This window comes from Haliaeetus albicilla, chromosome 15, assembly GCF_947461875.1.
Source record: "Haliaeetus albicilla chromosome 15, bHalAlb1.1, whole genome shotgun sequence".
Taxonomy (NCBI): domain Eukaryota; kingdom Metazoa; phylum Chordata; class Aves; order Accipitriformes; family Accipitridae; genus Haliaeetus; species Haliaeetus albicilla.
In genome coordinates this window covers 30347152-30364707 of record NC_091497.1, presented here as the reverse complement: position 1 = coordinate 30364707, position 17556 = coordinate 30347152, and the positions used below count along the sequence as shown (strand labels likewise).

Below are 17556 nucleotides of genomic sequence, written 5' to 3'. Positions count from 1 at the left end.
TGGACCCAAGGGTCTGGTATCAGAAACATCCAGACACTTAAGTATTTTCTTGGTGCTACAAGATCTCCATACCTTTAAACCCATGGGCCTAAATGTCTGACCTCCCAACAAGTACTTCATGTAGAATGGTATGTAATTTTAAAGCTAGCTTTTACATGGGGTTTGAAATAGGTGTTATTGTTCAAATCTGTACTAAGTCAGTGTTATTTCATTTGTATTAAAGCAAATCTAAAGTAAGTTTTGACAAATTTTATTATTTTCCCAATTGTATTAATTTTACACAGTACAAAATTCTCTTATTTAAGCAATTTGAAAAGAAAAATGTGAAGTTCCACACAAAGCCAGCACTAACACATTTTGCCTAACAGGAAATACACCCTTATCAGATATTTTAAAGCTTGATGTTTTCAGTAAGAGCTTAATTTGTACTTATGTTTCAGAGTTCGCATGTTCATATGAAGCTTTCAGACATCTGGATTCCAGTTCAGGGTTTATTTGCATACAAAAATATATTATAATGGAAAAAAGCATTAAAAGTTCTCAACTATATAAAATTACAAATATATTTTCATAAAAGCAACTTTAAATTAAAATTCAAGCTATATTTTAAAGCAAAATACAGCTATAACAGTTAAGTTATCTTATTCCATCTGCTGCAAAGTAACAAAACTGATGTTGCCAATTAAATACTTGTAGGAGTTTACAAAGGTTATGTTCAGAAGGCGAGTATCTTGGGTAGCAAAGTTATCAGAAAAGGGCAGCAGTTCTCAGTGATTGATGTCACTTATCCTTCAGAAGACATTCATAGGCAAGCACAATGCCAAAGGTTCATTTCACATACCTGGACATACAAAACAAGAAAGATCATTAAGTTCTATATTAAATAAGATTGCATGTTGTTGACATACTAGACACCCTATCTATACCCAGCTTGCTAGACTGCCTGACAGGCCAAAATTATGCCTTTTTTTAATTAACACGAGAGCCAAAAGGTTAGTGTGTAAAAACTTAAGGCTATTACTGTTCTAACCAGCGTGTTAGCCTTGAAAAAGACATCTGTACAAAGGTCTGTGTAACCTCAAGCATATAAATACAACTCCTCAAAAATGTGATAATAAATATCAGATGGAAGTTGGACTTCTTCCTCAGAATTCCCGTGTATGATAAAGATAGCGTATCACTGTAAGACAAGTGACACTGTATAAATGAGACTCTGCTGACATCACTAGAGATTCACTTAGCTAGGATTAAAAAAAATAAGCTGCCTAAACCCCCCAAACCCAAAACCCACTACAGCAGGTGGCAATCCCTGCCCTCACTTTCAATGTGCCTTGCAAGAAGACAATAAAACCTATATACTATAGGCAGCCCCTTAAGAGTTAGCTGCAACAGAGCTGTGCAAGATACAGCAAGGTAAATATTTGCTGGTTTGGGGTTTCATTGTTCTACAGAAACCTTCAAAAACTCAAAAGTTTTCAGTCAATTAGGTTTCAGTGGTAAATATGGAGTTAGCTCAAGCATACATCCATGACAGAAGTCAGGAAACTAGAAATATGTTTTAAGTAAGAGAAGTGAAACCAGGATTAAGATACAAGTAAGACAACAGGGAAGTAGGAAACCCATAAGAGCAGCTGTCTTAAGTCCAAGGCAGATGGCCAAGGCTTCAAGAATTACAGGGAAGGGAAAATACCTAATGAATGCAAGAAACTCTCAATTCATAGTTTATTTGGGGGGGGGGGGGGGGTGCTCATGCTGCTGTTTAGGTCTAGTCCTACAATTTTTCACTTTGGGGTCTATAGTCTGGTTCCATACAAAAAAACCCAGTATCATCTCTGTAACAGTACAGGAATAAGCAGAAAGAATAGGTAGAGTACTTGGTTGAGAATAGGAGGGCATTTTTTTGGTTTTGTTGTTTTTCTTTAAAAATCATAATGAAGACTCTAGTATTGTAACTGGAAAATACAATTTCTAGATAGCGACAGAAAAAGTGATCTCAATTCTGTTCCTGGTAAAGACAAGCACAAACAGGATTTTGACATTTCATCTAAGTCAACAGATACAGATACCTGCTCCTTAATTCTTTTGTAAAGCAAAGTCCAGAATAAAAAGGTTTCCCCTCACCTGCAGTTACTCTTCTAGTTACTTAGCTTTATAATGAAGAAACAACCCCCCACTTTTTAGCTGAGTTTTGAGTATTTAAGAAAGTGATGTTTACTTGATCTATACACTGTGAAGGAGGGGTGAATTGCAGCTGCCTCAGAGGTGAGGAGGACAGGGGTTCACTGGAGTACAGCCTTTGTCACACAAGCTAAACTGCAGGCCTTGAACATTCAGGCAAAGACCAGAATTCAGTTTATTTTACCTTCTTGTCCACATAATGATCTATAGGTCTAGCAAACCAAAAATGAAGCCACATTATATAAAACTATTGCTACCCCTCCCCCCATACACTGGCTTTCATCACTCTTTGACATTACCAACCGAGATGCAGCCTACTAATAAAAACCTACTTACTTGCTAGTGTCCTGTCAAGATCAGCGATGAAGTCTTCCAGTTCTTTTGTGTCTCCAAGCTTTGCTGCAAAATGAGAGTCAATACTGCTTAAACATGACATATTTCTCTGGCCAAAAGAAACACCGGAATCACACGATCCCCCAAATCATTTTCAGTGGTATCAAACATGCTGCAGACTATTTTCAGGGAAGTTCAATAGGGTTGCTGCAATGTCCAAATGCATTCATAGAAAACAGGGGAGACTGAATTAAAATTCTAGTTTTTATAGTTTTCCATTTGACAGAAGCAAAGCAAAGCAATCCTCTGTTCAGTTCCCTTAAAAGGCAGAGGTTGAAGTGGAGAATAAAGCTGTATGTCAACTAATCCATGTCCTTGCTACTGTGGGAGTCTTGCTTATTGCATATATTCAGATACTGCATTCATAATGTATAATCAAATGTATAATTCATAATGTATAATCAAACCCCACCCAGTTAGCTCCCAGTCCTACATAAATCTAAGTGTCTTAAATCATGTCAGTATCACTGGTTTGCTGTGATGTCAGGTCCTTTGATCTTGGTCCACACACTATAAATTTGGATCCAAACATCCACCTGAATTTCCACTCCTGAGAACACCACTGGTTCCATTCAATCTAGTTTTACTGCAAATAGCTTTCTTATCTCATTTCTATGGTCTACTCCAAGCTGCTTCCAACTCCATTTCTGTCTTTTTGTCTCCTCATCAGGAAGACTATCTTGACCTTTAGTGTAATTCCTTGCCAAGTATTTCCTACCAGTTTAACTGAACTCTTTTTTGCTACTTCTTATTAACTATTACTCGTTACTTCTCCGTAGTATCATGCTAATTAGAAAGAAAGAAACTTGTTTTTTTGTGACTGGTCACTGTGGAAAAGACATGAAAGCATGAAAAGCTCTTAAGCATGCATCTGAGAAGAGTAGTTGTAACTGTGTAGTACATATGTATGACCGTTCATTTACTGCTCTGTCTACTCCAGAGTTAATCTAAGTTAACCTGAATAAAACAAGTTCCTGGGGAGTTAGATCAGCTGCAAGACAAAAGCCACTTTGAAACAGCATAGCGGCAAAGGAGAAAGGAATTACTAATACATGGGTTGTATCAGCAATGCAAGGTCTATGTGGATCTGAGAAATTGTGTTAAGTTGAATGGCACCATATGGATTTGGAGGAGTCACCTACTGCACCCCTGCATTCAGGCTAAGTATTTCTGTATATAGATGGGACGCTTAAGTTACTTAGTCGCTTCAGTAAAAAGAAACACAAGTTAATTCTTAAGTGAAGTATTCCGTAAGTAGTACCATGATTCCTCATCAACCAAAAAACTGTAATTTTCTTTAGCTTGGTGTTTCAAAACCAAAGAGTTGCCAGGTCACCTGCAAAGAAGTGTAGATGCAGTGTGTTATTCTTGTTTATAATTAAGACAATAATACTTGAATCTGTAGCGTGCTCAACAGCAATCCTTAGTTTTGTTGTCATTAAAAAAAAAAAAAAGTCAATGCATGCATGTGAATCCTGGCTCACAGAAAGAAGCCTATGTAGTAAAGAATTAGGAAGAAATGCCAACAGTTAAAATTAAGCATACCTTTACATGGAGTTACTGATGGGGATGGCAAGCTCGGAGTAGATGCAGTTGGAGAGTTAAGCTTTTCATCACTGAGGCTGAAACTGTTTCTGTAGAGTGAATCTGCACCTGTAAAAAAAGTTACATGATAAAGTAAAACTAACACCTTCTGCAACTTTGCAATAGAATTAAAACCAGAAATGGAGCCTTTCCTATATAGGCTTCAAAGTCTGTAGAACTCAAATTTACAGACTTCAAAACCAGAGGGATAAATAAATCATCTGTTGTGTGAAGGCTGTTGTTCCCATACCTACTGTTAAAAAGCAAGCAGTCCTAGGCCCAACCCTCACCCCCAGGAAGGAAAGTGTCAGCTTTCCCTGCAGTCAGCATCATTTGGAAAATATAACAGGAATGGCAATTATCCCACATCCACGAAATTAGGCCTGGTATGACCTGCCTGATTCACAATATTCTGGGAAATTCTGGTTACCTGAATTTTTCAAAAGCTTTTCAAAAGGCTGAATAAAAAGCTCCAGGACAAGGGCAGTCCCCCAGAACAGAGAATATATTCAGCGTTGTCCTCATCCCTGAAGCAAACCCACCCATTTCTCCATACATTACTCTGCTGCTTTAGGTCTCACGTTCTAGATAAATGGTACGGCATCTTTTAATTTTCATTTATACCGTAACTCTCCAGAGTTCGTGAAGCAGTACATCTGTACACAAGATGTTCTGCAACCTTATTTTAGGTGATCTTTCAAAGAACGCTTTATATGCCCTGGAAAGCAACGGGAAAGGTTCCAATACCATTCTGATGTTCTTGGTTTTTAGACAAGTCCTTAAGTTTCAAAAGTATCAAGAAATGATCTTTGTCTTGTCTCATTTTATGAAAAGAGTTCCTTGATGTACAGTGCAGACAAAGTATTAGTCATGGCTCCACTGGAAGGAGGAATTGTCACTGTATTAGAGACACTAAAACTGCTAGTTCCTGCAGTTTTGAGCCAGTGACCTGAAACCGGTAGTTCTACAAAAAGAAACCATTGTAATATGAACATGCCAATGGTCTCCACTTATTTGGCACACTTCCTAGGAAATAAATGTACTATGCTGACTACCGCTTCTTGCCATTGAGGCCAGCAGTTTTGCCCCCCTGCAGCACACGTAGCATTTGTCCTTGAAGCCCCAGCCTAGGAGGTGGTTACGCTGCAGAATTAAGTCCATCCAAGTCAGAATTGCCACACTTCCTTGGATGCCTGTCTCATTTGCTATGCCAGGAGATGACTGCCTTAGCTAAATTAAGTGTGTCTTGCCGAATTAGCAAAAGGGGGCAGGACCACAGCTTGCCTTGCCAAGATCTGCACGTCTACACTGCCACGATGTTTGCAGATATCAAACGTAGAGACTGTGCTCCACCAGACTACCCCTCTACTGTAAGTTCCCCCATCTTCGGGAAGAAGAGTGCATGTCCACACCCCATCTCCTCTAGGCCGCTGTCCTTACCAGCATAAAACCACCTTCCACGGGAGTATACGGGTACAGTGGCAAATCACACCAGACAATTGCATCTACTAAGTCTGTCAGATGTTTCCCCAGTCACAGGCTGATTGTCTATTCGTTTCTTCTGTGCTAGCTTCCAAGCCTACCTCTGTTGCAATAAACACCGAAGAGGCTTGTGTGAGAAGCTTCAGCCTGGAATATTTTCCTCTTTTGTATGCATGTTGGCCCACCACAGCACTGCATCTTTCACAGTTCGCTCTGCAATCAGCTCGGATCCTGTTCTACCAAACGCACGTGCTACCCACAGCACCACGCAAACGTGAGCGATGATGTGACCGACGTCTGGTACTTGGGACTACTGCTTGCCCAAATCAGCCACCAGTGGGTACTTCTTGTTTAGAAAGAGGGGTATGCTTCTTCACGCTAGCTTTTTATTGTAATTTCTTTATCTTCACTCTTAAGTGCCTGTTCTCTCTAAACCAGAGCAGATCAAAACTAATCTTCTTGAAACTTCAGATATAAGAACGGTTTGATGAATACAATGCAGAATTGAGATAATTTTAGATAGAAAAATGGAAAAATAAGCTATTTTAAAAGTAGCTCCTAAAAATGTAAAAAAACAATCTAAGGGGGCGGAAATCTGACACTGCTCTGCAATGATGTCTGTTACCAGTTTTGTATGATACAATATGAACCCTGTACATTAATGGACTGAAAGTTACAGTTAAAGGTATGACAATTTTCCTCCTGAAATCAGCTTACGGACCAACTTTCTACTAAACCCACATTTCTTTTCAGCCAAGATGCAAACCCTAGTGACCAAGAAACTTAGAACGGAAAATTCTAGCTGTTCGGGACAAAACCCCTACCATCACAAAAAAGCCAAATAACTTGCAACACCTCACACCAAACAGTCCTATAGCCAAGAGTACAACTCACCGAAACACTGACAGAACAGACCATCAAAGATAAAACACTTCCCAGGCAATATATTTGAAAAAAGCAAAACAAGAACTTCCAATTTATTTCATATTTTAAAGCTTTTAGAGCTCATTAATAAAAAATAATCCACATTAAAATGGCTACAAAACTGACTGTACTTTTAATGAGGAGTCTACGGTACTAGTACCCAGACACCAAATGTAGCAACGCTGGGAATTTATACTACAAACCAATCCTTCTCGTACACCAAACCCAAAGCTCCAGTTGCTCTTATATATAGCTGGAACAAAATGTTCTTCTTGTGAATGCTTGTGAGGGCAACTCAAATGACAAAAGTTTTAATAAGCCATTTCAATTGGCCACAAACTATTCACAAAATTCTTTTCATTTATATCCATGTACACATCCGAGCTAGCAGTCACCTTTGATTCTTTTTGTGGTTTTCTCTCCATATTCCTTCTATAAGCAGTTGGAAGTACTGACTGCTCACCTCACAATGTACTGAAACCAGAAAACATTATTTCATGGTGGCTTCCGCAAACCTTATGCTGGGAAATATTTACAACTGGGCAAGAGAAAATAAGACCAAACTGTTGCTTTAAGTATATAAATGTTTTTCTTCCAGTTTCAAAAGGTGAACTGTTTTCATAAAACAGTGGTATCTTCTGATGGGTTATAATATTAATAGTTACAGGAAAATATCAAGATTTCTTTCTCAAAAGGAAAAACACACTTTATAGCTACTGGCTGTGGCTTACACGTGCCACCAAGCAGCAGAAATTCTGATGATGGAAGGAGAAATGCATTGACTCCACCGTCAAGGTCATTATAAGGGCTGAAAACAATGTACTGTTAAAAAAAAAACTCGTGATATCCATCACACAAAAACAGCCGCTTTGGCAAACTGTGGCTGTAGGGCAGAAAGCTCTGGGAAAAGGACACTTTGGTCCTTGCTCTCCACCAGCTGCCACAGCCAAGATTTGCTCATTCACCTCCAATAATGGCCCTTGGAAGATTTCCACTGCCACACAAATACAACATGCCCTGCAACCCAATAACCAGAGGCTGATGCCACAGATCTCTCATCGCTGCTGTCCTTCCTCATCCAGCCCTTTCTCTCCCACTGTGATGCAAGTTCATCTATCATTCATTACTTTGTATTTTGTATTTTGATTCTACCGCCTGCACACATATATAAACTATGTCCCTTCGGCTGTTTTAAAGAAACACTCTAATACTGTCTCCTTAAAAAAAAACAACCAAACCTTAAAAATCTGAGACTTAAGCTACTGAGTTGACTTACAGGAGTTAAACTAAGCCAATAGCTGCAAAATTAGGGGGTTGGAATAAATATGGGTGTATTTTACTTTGGCAAAGTAATCTGTAGTTAGTATTGACCTTTGCTGTTCCAGTATATGGTTAAACCACAAAGAAAAAACACGGCAATACCATGTAAATATAGAATGTCCCCATGAAATGAGCAATTGAAAGGTTCTGGGCAGTAATTAACTGAAGGAGGAAAACCTCAAACTTTTCATTTTAAAACAGACAACGGAAAAGTTCAGCTGTCTGACTTCTTCAATATTATGCTCTTTCTAGTACCATAGTTAAGGATACAATTTTAAAGAGCACTGGAGTGGGTATAATTTTTACTGCAGTTTTCAGTGGGGAAGCTTTAGAGGAAAAAATAAATCACATCCCTAAAGTTTTCAGAGAGGAGCTTTAAAATTCCACTTAAGTTTCTACAAGCCATGAATTTATTTATAAAACAATAGTTCAGCATTTAATGAACAGACTGCACAACTCATTCTTAGTCAGAACATAGCCTACTTGCTAAAATAATAAAAAAGATAAAATTGGGAATTTCTAATGCCAACAGTAGAAAGTGAGAAATACTCATGATGCAAAGAGCTTGTTTCACAATATGTATGTTGCAGCCCTCAAGGATAGTGTTTATTTTTATCATAAACGCAGTTACACTTGGCTGCATTGTTTATTTTTTCTGGTTTTTGCCTAGCTAACAAACATCTGCTCCAACAGACACAAAAATCACACCTTTTCACTATCTACACATCTAGGCTTCATGATTTAAAAGATTTCAAATCACATAGTTACAAGGAAGTTATCTAGGAAGCCTGAAATTCAGATGTACACGTGTGCCTTCTCATAATAAACAGAGCTTACCATTCCACTCCCCCACCACACTTACTATCTGTGAGGCAGTGTTTCCAATTCCAACCTTCCCCTTTACTAATGCTTCCTTGAGAAACAGGTATGCTGGAGAGGTAAGAACAGGAAATCTTACAAAAAAGCACATTTCTCATTAAATTAAAATACCTGGAGAGAAGCCTATGCATCTGAAACTTCTGGGTTTTCTTCCTTTTGAATACCAGTAATTTCATAAAACATTATTTCTCAGATGATTTAATAAAAGGTTATTTCTCCATGAGAGTTTTGCTTCCATTTTTTCATTCTAAAGATTATATTGCCTTCTTGTTAGAGACAGGCCATTAGAAGTTCTCAGAAACAAACAATCTACCTCCTTAAAATGCTCTCCCCTTCATCACACAAGATTGGGATTTGCTGGTAAGACCAAAGGCTCACCTACCCCACATTCTCTCTCTCACAGTGACTCATAGCACATGCCTACAGAGGAGTTTAAGAGTGGTGCAGCCATACACTGATAGTTTCAAGATAAACTCTACCAAGTTCTAGCAATGCACAGATTAGTATGTTTTCTAAGACAGCAGTAGCATCTTAGCCTACAGCAGTCCCCGATGGCCCCATCCCTCCCATTGTGATTTTATCTAGTTATTTTTTGATTATGTAAACTTTTAACATCCATGATACCTTAAGGCGATACATTTTACAGTTTAACAATACACCATGAGAAGAAATAGTTCCTCTTATTTCTTTGAAACATGCTGATTTAATTTGATTTCCTCATACTGGGTGAGGTAGCAGTCACTTTCCTAATGTCACTTCAGATTTTCTGGAAGACAAGCTTGTTCCCACCCAAGTCATCTCTCCTTTGGGCTGACAGTCCCAGTCTATTTAGTCATTTGGAAACTATTTTATTTCTTCAATCATTTCTGTTGCCTTTTTCTGTACCTTCTCTACAAAAGACTGCAAATGGAAGCAGGCTTTTCAGGATGAGTGCTGCAGTATTAACAGTGGCTTATGCTTCATCTCTAGATAGTGGAGGCATTAGCACAACCACTCGGAGACATCCATGGCATGTAACCACAAATGCTTGCACTACACCAGGCATTGTGCAACCCCTTAGTAACCCTGCACCTGCTTGATTTTGAAATTACAAAATTAAGAGTTCTAGATGCACTCAAGGTCTTATGTTGTGTTTAAAAGCCAGGAGGTATTTGTCAGAAAGCACTTACACACTCCTAAAAATAAGTATGAAGATACACTGATGGCTGTACCAGTGCAAGAACTGAATCGATACATTTTGCAATGCTTTTAACAGAGTGGCTGAAGCTGAACCTGTCTCAAGAAACACATCCGGAGCTAGAAGCGTGAAACAATTCTGAGCGCACAACATACCATTTAGTCTTCTAGTGTGGTTATAGCTTTGGCACAAGAAATGTTAAAGCGCTTCCCTTCACAACCTCTCATAAAGTCCAACTTTCTACTCATTATCCTAAGCCTAAACTTGGAAGACTGTCCTGACATTGCCATATACTATAGTAGCACAATGCACTGAGTGGACATACAATTTACAGAGGCAAGCCTGCACTTTCCTTTGCAAGCTTATTCCAACACACAAGAAGCAAGTGATATCTGTAAGAGTTTGTCAGTATAGCTACATCTACACTAGGCTTCTGCCAGCACAGCACTCTGACTCAAATCCTATTTTATCACAACCAACATACGCTGTAAATAGCAAAGTGTTGTAAGGCATCTCTCAACTTCAAAGTTTCAGCATGATGAATAACCTAAAGTACAAAGCTGTTATACTTCACTTTGGTTGAACGTATGGAGCTGAAACATAATTGGTACTCACTCACAGTCCAGCAACTCAAGAATGTCTGTTGGAGTAACTTACCAGTTGCATCATGATTTCCACCACTGACCCACTCAGCTCTTGTGGTTAATGTAATATTTGTGGGCCAAGTACTAAGATCATCACGAACATCTGCACATGTGAGCCTTGCTAGTAGTGTAAGGTCTAGAGTCCACTGTGTTATGTACAATACTTAACCACGGCCAAGACAGACCTTGTCCAAAGATCATTTAGTCAAATAACAGGACAAGATGTGGGAGAGCCAAGTACTATCATGCCCATTTTCCACAGTAGTGTATTCAAATTCTTACCTTTTCTTAAGAGGCTGAAATACGTAAAATAAGAATTTCAATTAATGCTTTTGGAGCTAGGTCCCTCAAGAGGAGATTCTAAGGTTAAAAGCAATATTTGCAGGATTAACTATATCGATAAAAATCTTCTGTAAATACTCCGGTTAAATTAAATGGGCTCATCCTCATGGCAGAAGCCCCAGGAAAGGAAAGGCTTTCCTTACCCTACTACAAAACAGTATTGTTCGAGTACAACCACTGACACTGGTTACTGGCTTCTCATAAAGTTGAATTTAAGACTGATTCAGGGGCCCTGAAACAAACAGTTGCAAAAGTTTAAGATTTTACCTTCCCTTACAGTCCCACCCTAGAGTCAGATCAAAAGATATCACTGCAGGAGTGGCTAAAAGATATATACGCCTGACCTTCAGCCACACCACATCAGTTAGGAGGATCAGATGAACCAACAAACAAGAAGGGATAGCACTAAAATATGATAGTCTGAACTGTTCTGCACATACGTGACAAAGCATAGTTGGAATAGTCTTGGATAACAAGATTTTGCAAAGATGTAAAGAGTCATCACGAACAAGAGGATCATTCAAACTATCTGCAGATAATATTATTGGAATTTCTTTTGCGTTGCTACAGATTTGTTTTGTCAGAACTTGCTCTTTCACCCCAGCTTCTCCTTGATCCTGCAGTGGTGTTTAACCTAAGCATTACCATGGGAATAGCAAGGTCATGAATTCAGCACTACACTTGCACTAAACGATAGAGACCAAAGGAAAGGTGAGCCTAGGGGAAAAAATCCTTGAGTTTGAACAGACAGAGCCTGGGTAAGTAGGAAGCTCCCTGCATCCATTCTTAAAATAGATGTAGGGAGTGTAGCTGGATTACATCAGACACTGGAGCTTGTTTTATAAAAGGAGCTCTTCAGAAATCTGCAATTCCTCTCCAATCCTACTATAACTTCAAAATAAGAAGTTGATTACACTGAATGATGCCTTCAGAAAGAAGTGTTTTACTGGGCCTTTTCTGAGAAATGAGGAGAGCTGGCTATTTTTCGGTTTCCCTGCCCTTAAACATATCCTCATACACTTGACACTGTTGGATGCCAACAGGTCACTCCTAGTGCACCCTCCTGGTCCAGTACATGCCAGTGTCCAGAAGTCAGTGATTTTGATTTCTCCAGAGCCACCTTTCACATGATGCATGACCAGGGGAGGAACCCCAGCACAGGATGGGATTTGGAAGCTTGACAAGTTCCTCATACGAGATCCCTGAGGACTTTCAAGAGAGCCATCAAACCCTGTATATCCTGCTATGCCATTAATGTCTTCAGCCTAAATCACTGCAGATCACACAGATCTTTATTTTCCAGATCTTCCTGAAGATCTGGTCTGCCCATTTACATGAGAATGCTTTTTCTCACCAGGCCTCCTGCCCTGCCAGAGAACACCATCATCTTCCTCCAAAGGTCTTTCCTGTCAATCCTAACAGAGCAATTTTAAGCAGCATTCAAGATTTAAGTTTTCTGAACCACAGCAAATATTCTAAGCAACCACAAACAGCTTTATCCATGCAAGAAGAAGAAGTTCTTGATACTGGGGGGGGGGGGGGAGGGGGTTATGGTTTTCTCAACGGTAGATTATTTCACTCTATCATTTTAAGCAACTCATTTGTGGTAAGAGTATGTGAGAGGTTAATATATTACAATACTGAAGACTGCACAAGAAATGGTAACAGTAGGGCTGTACTACTGTAGTTGATAATAGACTTAGATTTATAACACAGCTTACAGACTTCATCAGCTTGACTCAGTCAAGGCAGACCTTACCTTACACACCCTCAGCCACCCAAAAGGCTGGTGTCCAGCCTAGATTGGGCACGCATTTCCAAATCTTCCTCAGAGGGAGAGAGATACTTACAAGGAGTGATTCACCCGCTACATTATGACAAAGCAGAACAGCATCTTGATCCACCTATCTCCACTGACTACAGAAAAAAAAACCCAAAGGCACTGCTAGGCAAGGTATCCAAGTTCAGGGCAGGTAAAACATTACCTGCCAATGAAATGAAATGAATCCTACCCATGATGATAAACTGAAGGGCTCTCATAATATGGAGAAGCTATGCTCTTGCAACTTAAGTACTAGGAAGATTATGTTTTAACACTAAGTCAACAGAACTGCGCAGAAAGTCCCTGAACTGATAAAGATGCACAACAGAGATTTAAGGAGCAATTTTACTATAAAGACCTGAAAACCAGATAAGTTTCATAAAACTCCCCATATAGTTAGGAACTACAAAACTGGGTATACTTTGTTTTTAGCAGAACTTGCTTCTGACAAAGTAGTCCTTGAGTCTACTGCTCGCAAAGAGAACAGCAGTTTCCAGCCTCACTGTCTGGAAAAGGAAAAATGTTTTGTCTCCCTGACTAGCAAAAAAAAAAAAAAAAAAGGGCTAAAACTTTTTTCCAAGTTAACTAGAAAAAACTTAGTTCCAACTCTATGTTTTCTTGCTCATAACAGGGCATGAGTCAGTATCTGCTCTCCACCCTTCTTGTGCCATGTTCTGCACACACCGTTCGTATACACCTAGCGCACTTGGGGGCAAGTTAGCTTAAAACGATCACCTCCGAATCAGTGATAACACTAAACCAGAAACCTGGGTGAGTTTCCATCTGTTCTGGTCAGCACGCTTTAGTTCACTCTCTCTCAACCGGCATTTCGGCTACTGAGATACAAGGGACGGTCCCTGTTAACCCCAGAGGCATCTTTTTTTTGGAAGACCCCGGGTTTCCTGGGTGTCGCTGGCAGCTTGACCTTCTCCCGTGGCGAGTTTTTCGGCCTCACCGGGAGAATAAAGCCAGCGGGGCCGGTCTTTGCATCCTTCCGACTTCTAAACCCCAAAAAGTAAATGAAAACGTGTGTGTTTTTAAAAAAAACGGACGGGTTTCTCGCTGAGGGGTCCCTGCCTCTCTCAAGGAGGGGGACGCGCTGGTTTAACACCCGCTGTTGATCCCCCCCCCCCGCCGCCGGCCGGACACTCACTCTCCGAGTCGCTGAGGCCGCTGCCGTCGCTGACGCTGGCGCTGCTCCGCCGCTTCATGCGCTCCAGGTGCTCGCCGTAGTGGAAGCGGCGCCGGCCGGCGGGGCAGGAGAACTCCGCCAGCACCGCGTCGAACTCCCCCAGCGCCTCGGCCAGGCCCCCGCCGTCCTCCTCCTCCTCCTCGTCCTCCCCCAGCGCTGCCGGGCGGCGGCAGCGTGAGGGCCCGCCGGCCGCCGCCCGCCCCCGGACCCCCGCGCTCTGAGGGGAGACCCGCCGCCCGCCTCCCACAGGGAAGGGGAAAGGGTCCCGCCGCCCCCCCTCAGCCCGCCGCTCCCCCTCAGACCCGCCTCTCCCACCTCGACCCGCCGCCCGCTTGGCCTGAGGCGACTTCATGGCGGCGGCGGCGGGCTTGAGGTGAGCCGCTGCTGCCGCCCCTGCCTCCCGCCACCAGCACGGGCGGCCCCGCTCCGCCGCCACCGCCTCTTATAGCCCGCCCGGGCTGGAGGCTGAGGCGGGGAGGGCGGGAAGGGGAGGTGGCACCCGGGCCGGACCGGGCCGGCCCTGCCCGCTGCAGGTGCGCCGGGCCGGGGCTAGGGGTGGGCAGCAGCACGGCCCGCCAGCCGGCATGGCCGCTTGGCCCGAGGCCGGGGTTTTCCAGACAACTCGAGTCCTTCTCGCAGTATGGCCCCATGCCTCCCGATCGTCACCCCGGACAGCCTGATCGTGTCTTCTGCCGGCCCATTCCGGCTCGCTAAGCCCAGCTACCTGTGGAGTCTGCGCCGGGGCGGCTGGTGGAGGGCACAACGAGCCAGCTATGAGAAGGGAATCTCTCAAAAACACACTGCTGGGTCATCCTCACCCAGCCCCGCGGCTGCTCGTCACCCCACGTACAGAGGCAGGAGCCTGCCTCGGGGGGCTCGGGTTGGTTTCTTCACTGGCAGCGGGGTGCCCCTTCCCCATCACCGCCATCGCTGCCCCGCGTTGTGCTGGCGTCGGCCCGCGGGTATGGCTTGGCTCCGTCCCTGAGCGAGATGTGAACACGGCCACGGGGGCAGCTGGGACGGTTCGTGAGAGGGGGAGAGATATGAGGTGACATGGAAGGTGACAACGCGTGGGGTGACACGGAGGGCGACACGTAGGGCGACACGCAGAGCTGCCCGAGCACAGCCACGGCCCCAGGTGCGTCAGCCAAGACGTTCTCCAGCGGAGAGGGTTCCTTATTCCTAGGAGAAAGGTATTAGCACTTGTCCTGAAGTCAGGTTAGCCTGATGTTTATACGTGCCAAAGATTGCTCTTGCGCTGGCTCTGGCTCGTTTTAAATAAGAAGCTGTCTGAGCGGCTAAAATACCCGCTCTGTTAAATACCCATTGGGGAAGACTCTGTCACATTTAGTTACAGCCAGTAATGCTGAAAACAGACATCAGGTGCTATTCCATGCATAAGCGTCAGGAGCTATCATTATATTTGGGTGTTGATGAGAATATTGAGAACTAAAATAGAAGAGTCAAGGACAGGGAAAGGGAAGAAAAAAAAAAAAACTCCAAAACTTCTCGACATTTTCAGACACATTGTCATTGCTCCTGCAAGACATAAAATGAGAAAAACAATATTCTAGACAATAAACCATCTGTATCTAACAGATTCGTTCACCTCTCCTTACCGACTGATAGGGAGGCATGTATTTATTTTTGCAGTGGATCAAAAGAAGTTCTCATGGTGAAGTTCAATTGTTATTTATTCTGCTGCTTCCTCCTTTCTTGTGGTCTTCCTCTGTTTTTCTCTCTGCTAATAAAAGTGACTACAAACAATCCTTTTTGAAGACAGCAGTGACACAGATGGAAAGCAAGGTTGAAAAGTAGGGAACACAGAGATACGAGGGCATGACGTCAAGAGCGCAAACAGGATCAACAACAGACGCAAGGCAGAAAAGAGAACCGACAAGTACATGACTAGGTAGAACTCGCAGCCCAAAAAGACGAGGACCCGGCCCTGCAGCTGACATCAATTCTCTTTTGCCCAAGCACCTCCACACATGATCAACCCTACTGTCCGCACACATCAAGCACTGATTATTTGGTTCCATGTTTGTTTGTATAGCAACACATGACTTAGAGGCAAAAAATGTTTTAGATCAGGCTTGCATGTATCACTTTTGTGAGGCATACAGGCAAAATAACCAAAGGCTCGAAGTCCTCCCGTGCCCTTCCTATTATTTCTCCTAAAGATGGTCAAGCAAGCTCACAGCTGTCTGGGACAGGGTTGTAGGTCATGTCACAAAGAAAGAGCACATGTAGAGGGGTGAATTTGTACAACAAGGCTTGAGTTGTTCAGGGGCCTTGTGACCACAAAAAGGGGAACGACCTGCCCTACTTCTTCCTTCCTGTACTCCTGGCCTAGACTTCTGCATGTCTTTTGTGGCAGGCTTGTCTCATCTTCTGCTGAGCCAATTCAACACTTTAGAACAGCAGAAAACCAATCCAGGAAAAGAGTGAGAAATTTTCTGTTGGACTGAGTTGAATGGGCTTAGCTCAGGTAGGTGAGCTCCAGAGCTGATAAAAGGAGAGCGCGGTTGGGGACGTGGGTAGGGAGAAAGAACAACTGCGTCCCTGTAGTGATATAAGAGTTTACCCCTAGCCTTCTCTTTAAATTATTATTTTACACTCAAATTTACCATTTTCAGAATAATTTCTAGGTACTTTGAAGAAATGATTCCATAAACTTCCCTTCTTTACAGCCATGTGCTTGGGAATCTCCTTTCCTTAAGAAAACCTGAGCTTAAAAATCCTTGGTCATGTTTACTGCTCCATAGTCCCTTAACATTTCTTCCAGTAAACACTCGTGTTTTCTCCTGAGCAGCCTGTGATTCCACTGAATGAAACTGAGATTCAGCTGGTGAATTTTAATCTTCCGCATAAACCATTAGCCTTATACATGAGGAAATGAAGATTGACTTTTACGCCTATCGGTTCTATGTTATAGACCATATAGCCACGCACCTTCATAAATATTCTTGAAGGGCCCCAACATGCTCCCGCTGAACTAGGTGCATTTTTTGCCACTGATGCCAGCAGGAGCAGCCCGCATTTGGCAAAAAGAAGTCACTTTCAAGTGCAGTGCCCGGAAACACTGCAGACTGATGTGCCTGGCTGCTTGTGTTTATCAGTAGAAACACCCAACACAACTTATAATGTAAACCTCACCTACTGAATCCCTCCCGTCTTCTAGGCAGCAGTCCAAGGTGTATTTAAAGTGAATTTCTTCTTGACCATTCGACACAGTGTCTCCAGACCCTCCTCAGCTGGTGATGCAATGTTTACTGTGGTTTCCTTCTGCATTTTTAAACTCAAACTCGTGAGCTACATAGCTATTTAAATCAACAAATCCTGCCTGTACATACATTTCAGGGAAAGACTTTTAAAACATTACCAGGTACTTTGATATAGCCAAGTTGCAAGGCTCACAAGGTACTAGTTTTCTAAGTGAAACATGGAGTAATTTGGGATGTTGCTACACCAAAGAGAATGCTAGGACTGGTTTACAAAGGCATTGGTGCTGCAGGTTCACTAATCTAGTGGTTTTCAAACCATGATCCAGAGATGCCTACAGATCCGTGAACAACTTCTGAGGCATTCATGTAAGACGGAAGAAAAAAGAAAGGCA

At 42.3% G+C, this 17556-nt stretch overlaps 1 protein-coding gene across 1 annotated transcript; it reads right to left on the bottom strand.

The window, feature by feature from the left end:
• Positions 1–477: 477 nt before the first annotated feature.
• RGCC (regulator of cell cycle) lies at positions 478–14382 on the bottom strand. The gene is made up of 5 exons (XM_069802634.1): positions 14253–14382; positions 13899–14093; positions 4117–4224; positions 2515–2577; positions 478–841 (listed from the first exon to the last, which is right to left on the bottom strand). Exons 1-5 carry the CDS (start codon positions 14287–14289, stop codon positions 834–836), a joined length of 411 nt encoding a protein of 136 aa, XP_069658735.1. The 5' UTR covers positions 14290–14382; the 3' UTR covers positions 478–833.
• Positions 14383–17556: the final 3174 nt, after the last annotated feature.

What these genes read in the sequence shown, in the direction of transcription:
- RGCC (XM_069802634.1), bottom strand. Translation starts at nt 14,289, where the DNA reads ATGAAGTCGCCTCAGGCCAAGCGGGCGGCGGGTCGAG. An exon ending in CAAGCGGGCGGCGGGTCGAG is followed by an intron (nt 14,094 to 14,252) that starts GTGGGAGAGGCG and finishes GCCGCCCGGCAG; the next exon opens with CGCTGGGGGAGGACGAGGAG. An exon ending in CGGCCTCAGCGACTCGGAGA is followed by an intron (nt 4,225 to 13,898) that starts GTGAGTGTCCGG and finishes CTTTTTTTACAG; the next exon opens with GTGCAGATTCACTCTACAGA.